Source organism: Dendrobates tinctorius, unplaced genomic scaffold (genome assembly GCF_039654945.1).
Source record: "Dendrobates tinctorius isolate UK_male_01 unplaced genomic scaffold, ASM3965494v1 ptg000276l, whole genome shotgun sequence".
Lineage (NCBI taxonomy): Eukaryota > Metazoa > Chordata > Amphibia > Anura > Dendrobatidae > Dendrobates > Dendrobates tinctorius.
In genome coordinates this window covers 1,671,329-1,690,457 of record NW_027361943.1, presented here as the reverse complement: position 1 = coordinate 1,690,457, position 19,129 = coordinate 1,671,329, and the positions used below count along the sequence as shown (strand labels likewise).

Below are 19,129 nucleotides of genomic sequence, written 5' to 3'. Positions count from 1 at the left end.
GAAGTTCCGCCCCCTGGCGTGACGTCATATCCGGCGCCGCCCCCTGTGGCTAGGATGGGTGCCGAACAAATTGAGGCCCCGGCTTCAGTGCGGGGTAGGCCGCGACCGGGAGTGGACGTCTCGGCCTACCCAGAGGAGAAGGGATCGCAGCACAGAAGCAGCAGCAGGAGCGCGGGGGACATAGGATCAGGGTAACTGCGACCCTGACCCTAGAGCCACGCTGCGTGCGTCAAAGGGTTGTCCTCCTCCTCCCTTTTCCCTCTACTCTCATAGATTGGGCCTAGCAGCAATATGACCGGAAAAGGAAAACCGCATACGTTCCTTTATACCGCATGCATTTCCTGTGGGGCTGTGTTCCCACGAGCGCAAACTAAAAAGTTATGTGAAGCCTGTGACTCCGAACGCGCCCAGGAGCCCTCCCCTGTGACGGAGCCCAGGGGTCCGGATCCCCCGGAATGGGCTTTATCACTTTCACGGTCTATGGCTTCGCTTACAAAGGCGAGACCCATCAAGCCCCAGATAGGGGCAGAGACGGCGGCTCGCCTAATCTGGGAGGGATCATCCACCTCACAAGAGTCTCCGGCCTGCAGGGGCCGCACTCTCTCTAGGCAGGCGCATAGGAAGAGAACCCATACGGCGTCTCCGGGCCCCTCCGGTGCTTCGGCATCCGTGAGTGCGGCGTCTTGTTCACTGTCTCCATTTTCGGGGAGCGAGCAGAGTTCAGATTAGGGCGCAGAGGAGCCCCTGGACCTAGATAATCCAGGGTGTCGGGAAACGGTTGACAGTCTCATCGAAGCTGTCAATCAGACTTTGGGTATCGAGGATGACGTCTCCCTAACCTCAGGTCCTAAGGTGTCCTTTAAGAGGGCCAAGCGACCGCATAGAGTGTTTAGCACTCACACAGAGTTCGAGGACATAGTGCAGCGTAAAAGGGAACGACCAGACAGGCGTTTTTCGGGCCAGAAGACGCTGGAAGCAAGATATCCGTTTGCACCAGAGCTCTGTAAGAAATGGGTGGAATCTCCAGTCGTGGATCCCCCAGTATCACGCTTGGCCTCAAAAACTTTCTTATCGGTGCCTAGTGTTTCTTCCATTAAAGATCCCACAGATCGCCTCATAGAGAGCTTGGCCCGCTCGGTATATGAAGCATCAGGATCAGCACTCTTCCTCATTTGCGGCAACATGGGTGGCCAAGGCCATGATGTCCTGGTCAGAGTCATTAAATGAAGTCCTGCAGGATAAGGACCTGCTGACGGAGGTATCAGAGATAGCAAGTCAGATCGCGATGGCGGGTGACTACTTAATCAATGCCTTCTTAGATGCGGCTAATTGCGCAGCACTAGCGGCGGCGAATGCAATCGCCATTAGGAGAGCCCTGTGGTTAAGGATGTGGCGGGCTGATTTAATTTCCAAGAAGTCCTTATCAGGGTAACCGCCTATTTGGGGAAAAATTAGACAAGCTCATCTCAGATGCTACGGGGGGAAAGGCAGTTTTCTCCCGCAGCAGAAAATCAAACTGCCGTTTCGTCAGCCTCAGGCACGCTTTTGGGCGTTTCACAACCCCGGGTGGATGGCAGCGGCCAGTTCCTCCGCTCCAGCTCACTACAACCAAGACAAGGATCGTCAGGTCACGTATAGAGCCAACCCGCTTGGCAGGATGCGAGCCCGCCTGCCCAGGTCAAGGGGAGCCAGGTCCCAGAGACCCTAAGCTAAATGACTCGGGGCATCCGTTACCCGAAGACGACAGGGTAGACGTCCGTCTACTCTGGTTCTGCCATGTCTGGGTCACGGTAGCACGCGACGCGTGGGTGGCAGAATTAGTGTCTTCCGGGTACAAAATAGAATTTGAGTATCCCCCAAAACGATTTTTTCTTTCCCGGCTTCCCAAAGCAGAGTCCCGGGCAGAGGCATTGCTGGGAGCCATCGAGGTACTCCAGCGCAACGGGGTCATTGTCCCCGTACCAGAGTACGAGAGAACTCAGGGTTTCTATTCCAATCTATTCGCGGTCCCCAAAAAGGACGGGACAGTAAGGCCGGTACTGGACCTAAAGCTCCTGAACAGGTTCATCAGGATCAAACACTTTTTCAAATGGAATCCCTCCGTTCAGTTATATCGGCCATGGAGCAGGGAGAATACTTGGCCTCGATCGACGTCCAGGATGCTTACCTGCACGTCCCTATTTTTCCTCCGCATCAAAGGTTCCTGCATTTTGCGATTTGATGGTCGGCATTTACAATTTGTAGCTCTGCCTTTCGGGTTGGCCACCGCCCCCAGAGTGTTCACGAAGGTAATGGCGGTCGTCATGGCCATTCTACACTCTCGGGGCATAGTGGTCTTGCCGTACTTAAGACGACCTCTTGGTGAAAGGGCCTTCATTTCGGGCATGCAAGGAAAATGTCAGCATCACGCTGGATACCCTATCCCGCCTAGGATGGTTGGTCAACGGGAAGAAGTCATCCCTTGTCCCAGCGCAGAGGATTTCTTTCTTAGGGATGATTTTCGACACCTCCTGAGGGTTGGTGATTCTCCCTCAGGACAAGGCTCTAGCGCTCCGGCAGGGAGTCCGGAAACTTCAACAACCAGTTCCTCTCACCATTCGGTTCGGGATGAGGATCCTAGGGAAGATGGTGGCGGCAATGGAAGCAATCCCGTTTGCCCAATTTCATCTTCGTCCCCTGCAGCACGCCCTCTTGACAGCCTGGGATAAGACCCCATTCACGCTCAATCATCAGTGCAGGTTGTCCTCTCAAGTTAAACAGTCACTGCAGTGGTGGACGCTCGGCTCCTCCCTCCTTCAGGGGAAACTCTTCCCTCCAGATCAATGGTTGGTGGTCACAACCGATGCGAGCCTACTCGGTTGGAGAGCAGTGTTCCACCATCACACGACTCAGGGGCGATGGTCGCAACAGGAGGCATGCCTCCTGATCAACTTGTTGGAGATACGAGCGGTGCAGTTGGCACTGCAACATTTCCAGCACTTTCTAGCAGGTCATCCTGTCCGGATTCAATCAGACAATGCCACGGCAGTGGCTTATGTAAATTATCAAGGGGGCACACGCAGAAAAGCAACCATGCACGAGATGGAACACGTACTTCGCTGGGCCGAGGAGAACTCAGTAATTTCAGCAGTCCACATACCAGGCGTGGAAAACTGGGCGGCGGACTTCCTCATCCGAAAGGATGTCGTACCTGGGGAATGGGCCCTGCACCCCGAGGTCTTCCAGCAGATTTGCCAACGATGGGGAACACCGGATGTAGATCTGATGGCCTTCCGGGAGAACACCAAGGTGCCCGTGTTTGTCGCTCGGGACCCGCGAGCGATCGCAGTGGATGCGTTGGTTCTGCCATGGAACCAGTTTCGCCTTCCATACTTTTTCCCCCCGCTGCCTCTACTTCCGAGGGTCATCAGAAAAATCAAAACAGAGGGGGTTCCGGCAATTCTGCTGGCCCCAGACTGGCCCCGTCGGGCATGGTACGCGGATCTAGTGCAGCTCCTCGCAGACGTTCCATGGCGTCTGCCAGAACGGCCAGACTTATTGTCTCAGGGCCCGATCTGCCACCCAAACTTAGGGGCCCTGTGTTTGACGGCATGGCCGTTGAATCTTGGATTCTGACCCAGGCGGGGTTTGGGCGTGAAGTGGTCGCTACGATGGTTAGCGCCCGAAAGCCTGCCTCGGCAAAAGTTTACCATCACACTTGGAAAGTCTTCTTTGGTTGGTGTCGAGATCGCGGGCTCGCTCCACTAATTTTTTTCGATTCCCAACATCTTGGCTTTTCTTCAGTCAGGCCTAGACTCAGGGTTGGCCCCGAGTTCCCTTAGGAGACAGATATCGGCCTTGTCTGTCCTCTTCCAGTGAAAAATATGCAGGTGAGGATGTTCATCCAGGGGGTCTCACATTTGGTACCTCCCTTTAGAGCGCCTCTAGATTCCTGGGACCTTAACCTGGTCTTGAGTGTCCTGCAGGAGGCTCCTTTTGAGCCATTACGAGAAATTTCGTTGTCGCACCTTTCCAGGAAGGTGGTATTCTTGGTAGCCATAACTTCCATTAGGCGAGTCTCGGAGTTGGCGGCCCTGTCATGCCGTGCTCCGTTTCTCCCTTTTTTCAAGGATAAAGTGGTTCTCAGGCCAGCTCCTCCCTTTCTGCCGAAGGTCGTGTCCTCATTTCACATTAATGAGGACATTGTCCTGCCTTCATTTTGTCCAGTGCCAGTACATCAGGTGGAAAAAGCACTTCACACGTTAGACCTAGTGAGAGCGCTCAGAAGGTACGTGTTGCAGACGGCACCCTTTCGCCAGACGGACATGCTGTTCGTGCTCCCCGAAGGGCACAGGAAGGGACTCGCAGCCTCAAAGTCAACCATAGCCCGATAGATCCGTCTGTTCAAGAGGCTTACCGTATTAGAGGCACGCCGATTCCAGCAGGGATCAGAGCGTACTCTACTCGGGCAGTGGGCGCCTCTTGGGCGCTTCGTCACCAGGCTTCGGCGGAGCAGGTATGCAAGGCAGCAACCTGGTCCAGCCTGCACACATTTTCTAAATATTACAATGTGCATACTCAGACTTCGTCAGATGCAAGCCTGGGTAGAAGAGTTCTCCATGCGGCAGTGGCGCACCTTTAGACAGGAGGTGCATGTGGCTTGGATCGGTGAGTCAATCTCCCACCCAGGGACTGCTTTAGGACGTCCCACAGTACCTGTGTCCCCCAATGAGACGAAGGAGAAACTTGGATTTTTGTGAGTACTCACCGTAAAATCCTTTTCTCCGAGACGCTCATTGGGGCACACAGCACCCACCCTATTAGCCAGTTGGCTCTTGTTTATTTAATTAATATATTTCCTTTTTGAGATTAGGGTGGCCCTTTTCCAGACATATTGTATTCTGCATTAAGGCTGATTTATTTTGTGTTCTCCTACTGCTGTTGCACTAAACTGGTTTCCACCCGCAATCGGGACGAGGGTGTATACGGCGTAGGAGGAGCTAACCTTTTTTGTTCACTTAGTATTAGCCTCCAGGTGGCAGTAGCATACACCCACAGTACCTGTGTCCCCCAATGAGCATCTCGGAGAAAAGGATTTTATGGTGAGTACTCACAAAAATCCAAGTTTTTCTTAGCTTGCAGGTCAGATCGGGGGCTTAAAAGTTTTGTAATGTAATATCTTGGTTCAACACCACCCTTTTCATTCTGACCCAGCAGTAGCACAAAAAGAGGACTTAAAAATCCTCCAAAAATTCAAAAATACAGCAAAAAAGGCAGAGATGCTTACCTGCCCAGGCCGCCAAACAAATGCACTGGACGGATGCAGTGGACCCATATAGTTAAGATGGCAGCAACACAGGTGCAAGAATACCGATCAAACAAACCACTCACATCCTACCAATCCATGGAGGGGGTGGTTGCTTGGTATATTAATGCACAATGAAGACTTGTATGCGGCGCTGTTCACACTATGGCAGGGGTCCTCAAACTAACAGGGGGCCAGATCACGGTCTCTCGGACCATTGGTGGGCCGGAATATAGTTTAAAAAAAATTAGCACCAAATTCATATGCACACTGCACATATCTTATTTAGAAATCATAAAACAAAATAGGAACAAATACAATATTAAAAATGAAGAAGTAAAGTTAAATCATCAACCTTACCGATTCTTTTGGGTTCTTCGAATATCCTACACTTCGAGTCAATTTTTTCTCTTTCTTGATATCATTGTTTCCTAGGGATTCAAAATTGCTATTAGTAAAATACCAACATATATACAGCGCTACAAAAACAATATACCAGCTATAAAATTGCCCATACAGAGACATACAGACTGCACTGCCCATCAATGCAGCCTGATCAGTGCCCATCAATGCAGCCTCACCAGTGCCCATATTGATGGAACTCCACTTTTACCTCAGGATCAGACTAGTGTGGTGCAAGAATTCCCAAGAGGCAGCATTGGTCCCTACAAGGCAGGTAAATGTCCCCAGTAAGCAGCACAGGTCCCAAATAGGTAGCACAGGTCCCCAATAGGCAGCACAGGTCCCTAATAGGCAGGTAAATGTCCCCAATAGGCAGCACAGGTCCCCAGTAGGCAGGTAAATGTCCCTAATAGGCAGGTACAGGTCCCTAATAGGCAGGTACAGGTCCCCAATAGGCAGGTACTGGTCCCCAATAGGCAGGTACAGGTCCCCAACAGGTAGCACAGGTCCCCAATAGGCAGGTACAGGTCCCCAATAGGCAGGTACAGGTCCCCAATAGACAGCAAAGGTCCCCAATAGGCAGGTACAGGTCCCCAATACGTAGCACAGGTCCCTAGTAGGTAGGTAAACGTCCCCATTTTGCAGCACAGGTCCCCAATAGGACCCAGAGTTAAAAAGAAAAAAAAAAAAAACAGTACTCACCTATGTCCCCTGCTGTTCTGAAGAGGCGCCCGCTCGTCTCAGTCTTCTTCCGGCACAGGCGGCGTGACGTCATTAGGCCGCGCAGGCGGCGTGATGACAATCACGTCGTCTTTGTGGTCTCTGCTGCATATTGAGGGCTTCACAACGCCTTTCCTTGGCGCCTCGTTTGCACTCTGCAGTCTAGTTCTTTAGTGGGCGTGTCAGGGGGGTGGCAGTGTTTGTGAGCTGCAGCGCTGATTGGTTCATCACGGCTGCAGCGCTGATTGGTTCACCACGGCAGTGAGGGCGGTGCAATAAGTGCGGTTAATGTCAGCCTGGCCAGGGGCCGGATAAGAGTCCTTCGCGGGCCGCAGTTTGAGGACCCCTGCATTATGGCAATGCACAGCAACCAGGTTAACAGCCTATTGGTTACGCCCTTCTATGAGATCAGGCAGGCTGCCCAGCGCTATCAAAATGCATCCCATGTGAACAGACACCACAGTTTACATCGGTATTTTTGCCCCTGTGATGCCGCCTTTTTTACTTTAGCCATGTTTCAATAGTTGTATGATTAGTGGCGTCATGCTCTGCGATACACATGTATTGCATTCTATGGGACCTGACAGTGTTACACTGGCAGAGATGGCATGTTAGACTCAGCTGATGGCTGAGTCTAACGGGTCACCGTAGCTGGCAGACCTGAAGGTCTTCTTGTGACCTCCGACTGCCATGACAATGTTAGAAGGTTCGGATCCCCCATGATATGATCACGGGGGGCTTCTAGGAGGTGAGTAAAGCAGTGTTCTCCCTCTGCTACCTTCTAAAATCCGCGATCGCTGCATCCAGACGATGGAAAGGGTTAACATCATTGTGAGCTGATCCGATTAGGTCCCGATGATGTCAGCTGTTGGAGTCACCTCTCTGCATCGGTAGCGCAGCGTGTGCAGGACCCTCCGGGTCCTGAGAGCTGCGAGACAGCCGGCACTTAGGAGCTTAGCTAGTGCCATTGTCTATTCCCCATGAGCGGTCATCAGGTTTTCAGTGGTCTGCTCGGCTTCGGGCACCTATGTTTTTACTAAAGGACCGATATTGATTGCTTGACTTACTTCCCAGCAGGGAGAAGCCATTTGCCGAGGCCTCCACAAAGGTGCCATCTCCTTCTGCCCCTCAGGTGTGTGACTCATTGGATATTGCACGGCCTCCATTCTGATCACTGTTGGAAATATCTGAGCTGTTTACTATTTTATTTGCAGCCGCCTCCTGTTTCTGTAGAAATGGATAAAGCATCACATAAGGGTGAGCTGCAGAAAAAGAAGTCTAATGAGTGCAGCACTCAATCTGGAGTTATCCCATCGCAGCCCACAGACTCAAAGTGAGTGGTCAAAAAATCCCAAATTTTCTGGAACACGCATTAATTGCTTTTCTCATGTGTAAATTCAATTGTCCTTTATGTGCAGGCACACGTTCAAGGGTCCTCTATACAGGCTTCTGGGGATGAAGCCAGACAAAAAAAGCAGCAAAGAGAGTCCACTTACCCCAGAGGGCACAGAACTGCCATCTTTCCCTCCATCAACCACGGATAGTGTTGCAACCAAGAGATCCATAGAAGGTGAATTTCCAACACCATGCCATTTTGGGGGGAATTTGCTCACATGACTGACATTAAACAGAACTTTTTCACTTCCAGAAACACTACTTATATGTAGATATAGTGGTAATATGCAAGTATGCAAATATGTTCTGTAAGACTTTGGCGGGAAAATGGGGTTTGTGTTTTATAGTCCAAATGTAACTTACCAGGGCTTGCAGCGGTGGTGAAGCGGGCAGGGTCCCTTCCTCAGGAAGCTTGCGGTGACAGAGGAGATGTGATGTTGCTTGGCCCGATGTCGGCGCCGAGGCAGAGCAGATGCTGTGGGTCCGATGTCGACGGTGAATAAAGCAGAGTCCATTGCTTTTGCGGCGGCCATTTTCCTTAAGCCATGGGCTTCATCCGGCAGTCCATGGCTTTAGGAAAATGGCCATCGGAAAAACAATGGACTCTGCTCTGACTCACCGCCGACACCAGGCCCGGAGCATCACATTGCTGGGGTGCCCACTTCTCCCACTCAAGGCCCACAGAATTGCCCCACTTCTGCAGCCGCCGGCTACTTGAGGAAGGGACCATGCTTCCTGTGACTTCACTCAACTGCTGCCCCCACCCCCCCACTAGGAAGGATACCTTTAACCCCTTAACCCCGAAGGGTGGTTTGCACGTTCATGACCAGGCCAATTTTTACAATTCTGACCACTGTCCCTTTATGAGGTAATAACTCTGAAACGCTTCTATGGATCCCGGTGATTCTGATATTGTATTTCATGTTAGTGGTTAAAATTTCTTTCAAATAACTTGCGTTTATTTGTGAAAAAAAATGGAAATTTGGCGAAAAATTTCGCAATTTTCCAACTTTGAATTTTCATGCCCTTAAATCACAGAGCTATATGGCACACAAAAAACTTAATAAATAATATTTCCCACATGTTTACTTTACATCCGCACAATTTTGGAACCAAAATTTTTTTTGTTAGGAAGTTATAAGGGTTAAAATTTGACCAGCGATTTCTCATTTTTGCAACACCATTTTATTTTTAGGAACCACATCACATTTGAAGTCACTAGGGGTCTATGTGATAGAAAATACCCAAAAGTGACACCATTCTAAAAACTGCACCCCTCAAGGTGCTCAAAACCACATTCAAGAAGTTTATTAACCCTTCAGGTGCTTCACAGGAATTTTTTGAATGTTTAAAAAAAATGAACATTTAACTTTTTTTCACAAAAAAATTACTTCAGGTCCAATTTTTTTTTTATTTTACTAAGGGTAACAGGAGAAATTGGACTGCAAAAGTTATTGTGCAATTTCTCTTGAGTACGCTGATACCTGATATGTGGGGGGAACCACTGTTTCGGCGCATGGTAGAGCTCAGAAGTGAAGGTGCGCCGTTTGACTGTTTTCAATGCAAAATTGGCTGGAATTCAGAACGGACGCCATGTCACATTTGGCGAGCCCCTGATGCACCTAAACAGTGGAAACCCCCACAAGTAACCCCATTTTGGAAACTAGACCCCCACAAGGAACTTATTTAGATATGTGGTGAGAACTTTGAACCCACAAGGGCTTCACAGAAGTTTATAACGTACAGCCGTACAATTTAAAAATCATATTTTTCCCACAAAAATGATCTTTTCACCCTATATTTTTATTTTTCCAAGGATAATAGGACACCAAAAGTTATTGTGCAATTTGTCCTGAGTACGCTGATACCCCATATGTGGGGGTAAACCACTATTTGGGCGCATGGCAGAACTCGGAAGGGAAGCAGCGCCATTTAACTTTTTTGGCTGGAATTGGGATTGGACGCCATGCCGCGTTTAGAAAGCCCCTGATGTGCCTAAACAGTGGAAACCCCCCACAAATGACACCATTTTGGAAACTAGACCCCCCCCAAGGAACTTATCTAGATGTGTGGTGAGCACTTTGAACCCCCAAGGACTTCACAGAAGTTTATAATGCCCGGGCGTGAAAATAAAAAATCATATTTTTTTTCCACAAACATGATCTTTTAGTCCCCAATTTTTTTATTTTCCCAATGGTAACAGGAGAAATTGGACCCCAAAAGTAGTTGTCCAATTTGTCCTGAATACGCTGATACCCCATATGTGGGAGAAAACTACTGTATGGGCACACGTCAGGGCTCGGAGGGGAAGTAGAGACGTTTTGGAATGCAGACTTTGATGGAATGGTCTGCGGGTGTCATGTTGCCTTTGGAGAGCCCCTGATGTACCTAAACAGTGGAAACCCCCCACAAGTGACCCCATTTTGGAAACTAGACCCCCTAAGGAACTAATCTAGATGTGTGGTGAGCACTTTGAACCCCCAAGTGATTCACAGAAGTTTATAACGCCCGGGCGTGAAAATAAAAAAATCATTTATTTCCACAAAAATGATATTTTTGCCCCCAATTTTTTATTTTCGTAAGGGTAACAGGAGACATTGGACCCCAAAAGTTGTTTTGCAATTTGTCCTGAGTAGACTGAAACCCCGTATGTGGGGGTAAAACACTTTTGGCGCATGGCAGAGCTTGGAAGGGAAGGAGCACCATTTGACTTTTTCAACGCAGAATTGGCTGGAATTGAGATCAGATGCCATGTTGCGTTTGGAGAGCACCTGATGTGCCTAAACAGTGGAAACCCCCCAATTCTAACTCCAACCCTAACCCCAACGCACCCCTAGCCCAAACCCTAATGGGAAAATGGAAATAAATACATTTTTTTTATTTTATTATTTTTCCCTAACTAAGGGGGTGATAAAGAGGGGTTTGATTTACTATATATGGTGGGTTTTTATGTTTGGCAGCTGTCATACGCTAAAAGACGCTTTTTATTGTAAAAATAGTTTTTGCATCACCACATTTTGAGAGCTATAATTTTCCGTATTTTGTTCCACCGTGTCATGTGAGGTCTTATTTTTTGCAGGACGAGTTGACGTTTTTATTGTTACCATTTTCGGGCACGTGACATTTTTTGATCGCTTTTTATTCCGATATTTTTGGACGCAGAATGAACAAAAACCAGCATTTCCAGAATTTCTTTTGGGGGGTGCGTTTACACCGTTCCGCGTGCGGTAAAATTGATAAAGCGGTTTTATTCTTCGGGTCAGTACGGTTACAGCGATATCTCATTTATGTCGTTTTTTTTTGTTTTGCCCCTTTTATGCAATCAAAACAATTTTATATAAAAACTAATTTTATTCTGCGAGCTATAACTTTTTTATTTTTTTCTCTGATGACGCTGTATGGCGGCTCGTTTTTTTGCGGGACAAGGTGACGTTTTCAGCGATACCATGGTTATTTATATCCGTCTTTTTGATCGCGCGTTATTGCACTTATTATTCGGCGGTATGATGATAAAGCTTTATTTTTTGCTTCGTTTTTAATTTTTATTTTTTAAGGGGTTCAATAAAGGGGTTAAGTAATGGAACAGTTTTATAGAGCGGGTCGTTATGGAAATATGGCGAAAATTTTGAAAATTTTGCAATTTTAAAACTTTAAATTTTTATGCCCTCAAATCAGAGAGATGTGTCACACAAATTTCTTAATAAATAACATTTCCCACATGTCTACTTTACATCAGCACAATTTTGGAAGCAAAATTTTTTTTTGTTAGGAAGTTATAAGGGTTAAAAGTTGACCAGCGATTTCTCATTTTTACAACAAAATTTACAAAACCATTTTTTTTAGGGACCACATCATATTTAAAGTCATTTTGAGGGGTGTACATGACAGAAAATACCCAAAAGTGGCACCATTCTAAACACTAGACCCCTCAAGGTGCTCAAAACCACATTCAAGAAGTTTATTAACCCTTTAAGTGCTTCACAGGAACTAAAGCAATGTGGAAGGAAAAAATTAATATTTAACTTTTTTTTGCAAAAAATTTACTTCAGAACCAATTTTTTTTATTTTCACAAGTGTTAAAAGAGAAAATCAACCACAAAATTTGTTGTACAATTTCTCCTGAATACGCCGATACCCTATATGTGGGGGTAAACCACTATTTCAGCACACGGCAGAGCTCGCAAGGGATGGAGCGCCGTTTGACTTTTTCAACGCAGAATTGGCTGGAATTGAGATCGGATGCCATGTTGCGTTCGGAGAGCCCTTAATGTGCCTAAACAGTGGAAACCTCCAACAAGTGACCCCATTTTGGAAACTAGACCCATTAAGGAACTTATCTAGATGTGTGGTGAGCACTTTGAACCCCCAAGGGCTTCACAGAAGTTTATAACGTAGAGCCGTGAAAATAAGAAATCTATTTTTTTCTCTCCTGTTTCCCTTGTGTCGTTGCCACATAATGTGGGATGTTCTGAGACCTTGTGTCTGTTCCAAATTAAATTGTAAAATTCAAATACGTGCACGGAAAAGCTACTCTGATATATTAAGAATCAAAGCAGATCTCTCTTTTTTACATCATCCAGTCACTCTTTATAGGTTATTAGTATTCAGGCATTGTAACAATATAATTGGCTCATCTTATCTCTAAATTAGTGCTGGCATTAGCATACATACTTCTAATTGGCTAAGGCTACTTTCAGACTTCAGTTTTTAAGCATCAGGCGCGATGCGGCGAAAAATGTAAAAGCCGGATCCGGCTCCAGTTGTCACCGGATCCGGTTTTTCCCCCATAGACTAGCATTATTGCCGCATTGCGCCTGATGGCCATGCGGCGTGACCGGCTTTTGCCGGATATGGCAAAAAATGCCTGTCCGGCGTCTGAAAAAAACATTCCCTGCAACGTTTTTTGACAGCGCCGGACTGCTTTTTTTCACTGCGCATGCCCGAAGACTCTCGCCCTCTCCTGCATCGTCTCCGGCCTCAACAGATGATCCGGCGGGCTGCGGCTTCTACCGACTCAGGTTTGACAACTTTTCACCGCAGCCCGCCGGATTTAAAAATCTGAAGTCTGAAAGTAGCCTAATTTAACAATGTTAACACCCAGCTTGTGGTCTAGATGTTGTACTACCCCCCTCTCCCCTCTAAGTTTCCTTTCTCTCACTTTCATGTGTTTTTTCTAAGTCCATTACACATAGACATTCCAGAGAGCCCTTATCTGATCATGGACTCCATCTTGGAAGGAAAGAAATACATGTAGAAAAAAACTAAAATGAATTCATAGAATCATAGAATCGTAGAGTTGGAAGGGACCTCCTGGGCCATCTGGTCCAACCCCCTGCTCAAAGCAGGATTCGCTAAATCATCCCAGTCAGATGTCTGTCCAGCCTCTGTTTGAAGACATCCATTGAAGGAGAACTCACCACTTCTCGTGGCAGCTTGTTCCACTCATTGATCACTCTAACTGTCAAAAAGTTTTTTCTAATATCTAATCTGTGTCTCCTCCCATTCAGTTTCATCCCATTGCTTCTAGTCTTTCCTTGTGCAAATGAGAATAAAGTTGATCCTTCTACAATGTGACAGCCCTTTAGATATTTGTAGACAGCTATTAAGTCTCCTCTCAGTCTTCTCTTTTGCAAACTAAACAATCCCAAATCCTGCAACCTTTCCTCATAAGACAGGGTTTGCAGACCGGTCACCATTCTGGTTGCTCTTTTCTGAACTTGCTCCAGTTTGTTGATGTCTTTTTTAAAATGTGGTGCCCAAAACTGGACACAATATTCCAGATGAGGTCTGACCAAAGAGGAGTAGAGGGAAATAATGACTTCACGTGATCTAGACTGTATGCTTCTGTTAATACATCCTAGAATTGCATTTGCTTTTTTTGCTGCTGCATCACACTGTTGACTCATATTCAGTCTGTGATCTATTAGTATACCCAAGTCTTTTTCACATGTGCTGTTGCTTAGGCCTATTCCTCTCATTCTGTATATGCTTTTTTCATTTTTATTGCCCAGATGTAGTACTTTGTATTTTTCCCTGTTAAAAACCATTCTGTTAGTTGCTGCCCACTTCTCCAGTTTATTTATATCTTTTTGAATCCTCTCTCTCTCTTCTCTAGTATTAGCTATCCCTCCTAGCTTTGTGTCATCAGCAAATTTAATGAGTTTACCCTCAATTCCTTCATCTAAATCGTCGATAAAGATGTTGAACAATACAGGGCCCAGGACTGAGCCCTGTGGTACCCCACTTGAGACATTCTTCCAACTGGATGTGCAGCCATTTACGACCACTCTTTGGGTCCGATCACTAAGCCAGTTATGAATCCACCTAACAGTTGCCTTATCCATTCCATACTTAGTCATTTTTTCAATAAGGATTGTATGAGATACTTTGTCAAATGCTTTGCTGAAGTCAAGATATATTATATCTACAGCATTTCCTTGATCCACCCAATCAGTGATTCCGTCATAGAAGGAAATTAAGTTAGTCTGACATGACTTACTAGTTACAAACCCATGCTGACTCTGTTTAATCACTTCATTCTTATCCAGGTACTGACATACATGTTATTTAATAATTTGTTCAAAGATCTTTCCTGGTATAGAAGTCAGACTCACCGGCCTATAGTTGCCTGGGTCCACCTTCTTCCCCTTTTTGAAGATAGGAACAACATTTGCTCTTCTCCAGTCTTCTGGGACTTCTCCTGTTCTCCAAGAATTTTCAAAGATTATGGAGAGGGGTTCAAAAATTTCTTCTGCTATCTCCTTCAGTACTCTGGGGTGTAATTCATCTGGACCTGGAGACTTGAATTCATTTAGGTTAGCTAAGTGTTTCCTCACTATCTTTCTGTTTATAGATATCCTGGATTCTTCTATTCCCTTAATAGGACAGTGAAGAACAGTTGATGTCACATTTCCTTTCTGAGAGAAAACAGATGCAAAATAGGAATTTAAAAGTTCGGCCTTCTCAACATCCTGTCTTACCATTTCATCATTTTCATCCTGTAAAAATCCTATAGCATCTTTGACTTTTCTTTTACTTTTGACATATCCCCAAAATCCTTTATTATTGCTTTTGACATCTCTTGCAAGCCTCAATTCATTGTCAGCTTTAGATAATCTGATTTGTGCCCTGCAGGTTCTGCAGACAGCATTATATTCTTCTTTAGATATGCCTCCCTCTTTCCATTTTATAAACATTTTTTTCTTCCTTTTTAGCATGTGCTTAAGTTCTGTGTTCATCCATCCTGGCTTCCTTAAATGCTTCCTATTCTTCCCTCTTTTCGGAATTGTTAACAATTGTGCTTTGAGATTTTCATTTTTCAAGATTTCCCATCCTTCCCGTACATTTTTGTCTTTAAGGATATCCAGCCATTGGATCCCTCCAATTCTCTTTCTGAATCCCTTAAAATCTGCCTTTCTGAAATCTAACCTTGACGTCTGAGTCTTCACAGGTCTTCCTCCTCTAGTTATCCAAAATTCTAAAATAGCATGGTCGCTACCTCCTAGGGTCCCAGCCACTATTACCTCCTCAACCATTTCCTCCCTGTTTATAAGGATTAGATCCAAGGTAGCAGTTCCCCTTGTTTTCTCCCCTACCTTTTGGAAGATAAAGTTGTCAGCAAGAGAAGATAAGAATTTCCTTGACCTGTTAGTTTTGCCTGAGAGAGATTCCCAACAAATGTCTGGATAGTTGAAATCTCCCATGACAACTATGTCATATTTTTGGGAGAACTTGGCCATTTGATGCATAAAGAGTTCATCCATATCTTCAGGTTGCACAGGCGGCCTGTAGTAAATGCCTACAATGGTGTCCTTTCCATTGTTCTGTCCTTGTATTCTTACCCAAACAGTTTCCGCAGAACTCCCGGTCTCTGAAGCTTCAATCTCTGTGCAGATATACGCGTTTCTAACATACAATGCGACACCTCCTCCTCGTTTATCAAGTCTGTTTCTTGCAAAAAAGTTGTATCCTTCTAGTCTTGTATTCCAATCATGTATATTGTCCCACCAAGTTTCAGTTATTCCAATGACATCATATTTCTTCTCCTGCGTTAGTAGTTCCAATTCTCCTTGTTTGTTGCCCATGCTTTGTGCATTAGTATAGAAACATTTTAGTTTGTGATTGGTTTCTCTTTCTCCAATATTTTTATTAATTAGATTCTTTTGTCTTTGTTCTTCCTTTCCACTTCTAATAGCAGAGTTCTCAATAGCATTTGTCAGGTGTTTGGCTTTTTCTGGTCTTTTGCTTCCCTTCCCATGTTGTTCTAGTTTAAAGCTCTCCTTACAAGTGTAGCAAGACGACTTCCAAATACATGTTTTCCAGTCTTCGTAAGGTGCACCCCATCTCTAGCAAGTAGTCCATCGTAAAGGTAACTCACTCCGTGATCCAGAAATCCAAATCGTTGCTGACGGCACCATCGACATAGCCAGTTGTTCACCTGCAGAATCTTATTCTACCTCCTTGTTCCATGGCCATCCACTGGGAGGATGGAAGAGAAGACCACCTGCGCTCCCAGTTCTTTCACTTTCTTGCCTAAGTCTTCAAAGTCTCTGCAGATGGTTTCCAGGTCGTTTTTTGCGGTGTCATTTGTCCCCACATGTAGTAGCAGGAATGGGTAGTCATCTGTAGGTCTGAAGAGTCCTGATATCCTGTCAGACACATCTTTAATTTTTGCACCTGGAAGACAGCACATTTCTCTTGAAGTTATATCCGGTCTGCAGATAGCGGCCTCTGTTCCTCTCAACAGGGAATCCCCCATGACCACCACTCTCCGTTTCTTCTTCACAACATTTTTCTTTCTCCATCCAGGAGGACTCTGAAGGCGTACAAGGTTGCTGTTTGTTGGCAAAGTCTTATCCTGATGTATTTCTTCATCGTTTTCCTGCGTGAGAGCCTGGTACTGGTTCCTGAGCAGTATGGGTGCTGACTGCCTCCTGATCCTCCTGCTTCTCTGGGTCACATGTCTCCATTCCTCTGTTTCTTCAGGTGCACTTCGAATTTCTTCTCTTTCTGTAACATGAAGAGATAATTTTGCTCTGTCTAAGAACTCTTCGCCTTCCTTAATGATCTTCAACGTAGCTAACCTCTCTTCGAGACTTTGCAACTTTTCCTCCAACAGGGACACAAGCTTGCATTTGTGGCATGTGAAGTTTGGCTTTTCCACTGGTAAGTCTGTGAACATGTAGCAAGAAATGCAGCTCACCAAATGGCTCCTGGCCTCTTCCATATTGAGATTTCTTAAAAACGATAGATAAATATGAATCCTGCCCTCACACTTGTGAAAACAAACAATTTGGGGCTGAAATAGCATTTTTGTGGGAAAAAGTAAAACTTTAATTTGATCCTTCCACATTCCAATAATTCCTGTGAAGCACCTGAAGGCCCCTCAGTGACTTCAAATGTTATGTGGTCCTTAAAAAAAAAAAAAAAAAAATCATTTTTTACAAAGCATTTTGTTGTAAAAATCGGTAATTGCTGATGAACTTTTAACCCTTCTAACTTACTAGCAAACATAAAAGGCACCTCTGAAGGGTTGATAAACTTCTTGTGGTTTTGAGTACCCTGAGGGGTGCTGTTTTTAGAATGGCGTCAGTTTGTGGTATTTTCTGTCATATAGGCACATATTGGAAAAATTAGAAATTGCTGGTCAACTTTTCAGCTTTATAACTACATAATAAAAAAAAAAAAAAGTTTCAAAAATGTTGCTGATGTAAAGTAGACATGTGAAATGTTATTTATTTTGCGTGACATAATTTTTATGCCCTTAAATCAGAGTTAAGTTTGAAAATTGTGACATTTTCAAAAAATTTTCCAAATTTCTGATATTTTCATAAATATACACAAATCATATTGACCAAAATGTCTCGAAAAAACATTCTCATAATCAGTTGCATCCGTTGATACGTTCCAGAGTTATTACCACATAAAGTGACAGTGGTCAGAATTGAAAAAAATGACCTTTACACAAAGGCAAAAATGGGCTCTGGCGCGAAAAGGGTTAAATCTTATCTGGCACATTGTAATCTCTCTCCGCCCTCTTTATCAACAGTATGCTCTGGAGGTTACAAGATTTTCTTTAAGTTTGACATTAAATGACATTAACATGTTCCACAGGAGCAGTTATTGGAGGTCAGGCAAGTCGACAGGCCCCAATCGAACCAGCCAATAAACTTCGTAGTCGCTTTATTAAGATTGGTAAAGCCACCACTGTGTCTGAAACATGGAAGTCGTCTTTGTGCCGGGAAATAGCCAACTCTACTGAGCTAAAACATCTTGATGATTTTTTGTTTACCAAGGTAAATGGAACTGAAATAAAAAGTGCAATGTTACATATCCTAATGTGTATCTGTTTTCTAGGTTAAATGTTTCTCTGATTATTTGCTGCTCTTAGATGCCTTCTTTAATGCAAAGTATTTCTATTGTGTAAGGCAACTTATACCCATTGAATTGATAAATTTCTATGTTAGCTGTTGAAGTGAGTTAGCAATGAAAGCAATTAACTTCTTAACTTAGAAATTTTTCAAGGCTTTTAATTTGCAAAACTTCATGCAAAACACTCAATGCAACACCACAATTTTACAATGAAAAGGTACAAAGTTACTGTTTGTTCAAAATTTTAGCATTTTCTAGTCGCTGTATGTGAATGGAAATACAGCTCTGTTTCCATATATATATATATACACACACACATGTGTGTGTGTGTAAGATAGCGCTTTATATATGTGTTGGGGAACACTCGCTTGGCAACGGGATTAAGGCACACAGGAACGATTTCTCACAGAAACAGTCTGTTCGGTTTATTTACTCAGCATAAACCGAGTAACGTGAAGTCCATTTCATTACAGCAACGAAACATATTATGACCACCATTCTGTTCATACAGCAGATAAACCTCTCTGCCATTTATTACAACCCCCTTGTTTGAGGTTACCTTCCAGGAGCTCCGCTCCACACACTGGCTCATTGTCAGTCCTGGCCTCCAGGAAAGCACTAGGATCACTGTCCCATACAATGACTTGCCCAGCCAGGTCCCAGCCAACAGTCCCAGACTCTTAGAAGGTACACTCACTGCAGGTACATGGTCTCACCATGTGCTATTCAGGAAGTCTGTCCTCTTGCAGGACCTTCCAACACAGAGCCCATGTGATCACACCACAGTCTCATTATAACGTATGAGATCCACGCCTTGGTGGGAGGTGTGTGGCTATCCAGTCCCGCCCAGCTCTCCGGCTAACCCTGTAAGTCCATCCCCTTATAAGCTAAACAAGGTTCGTGGAACTACAGGTCCAAGAGCAACATTTCAAGCTTACAGCGCAGAGGACCTCCTCC

The 19,129-nt window shown here is 45.2% G+C and overlaps 1 protein-coding gene across 5 annotated transcripts in view; it reads left to right on the top strand.

Annotated features, from left to right (window-relative positions):
• The window catches only part of MYO9B (myosin IXB), a 263,036-nt gene that overhangs the window by 167,658 nt on the left and 76,249 nt on the right, over positions 1-19,129 (top strand). For all 5 annotated transcript variants that reach the window (XM_073559836.1, XM_073559833.1, XM_073559835.1 and 2 more), the window contains 4 exons: positions 7,481-7,538; positions 7,621-7,739; positions 7,825-7,976; positions 17,915-18,096. In XM_073559836.1, the coding sequence (XP_073415937.1) occupies positions 7,481-7,538; positions 7,621-7,739; positions 7,825-7,976; positions 17,915-18,096 (511 nt within the window). The remainder of the gene's footprint in view (positions 1-7,480; positions 7,539-7,620; positions 7,740-7,824; positions 7,977-17,914; positions 18,097-19,129) is intronic.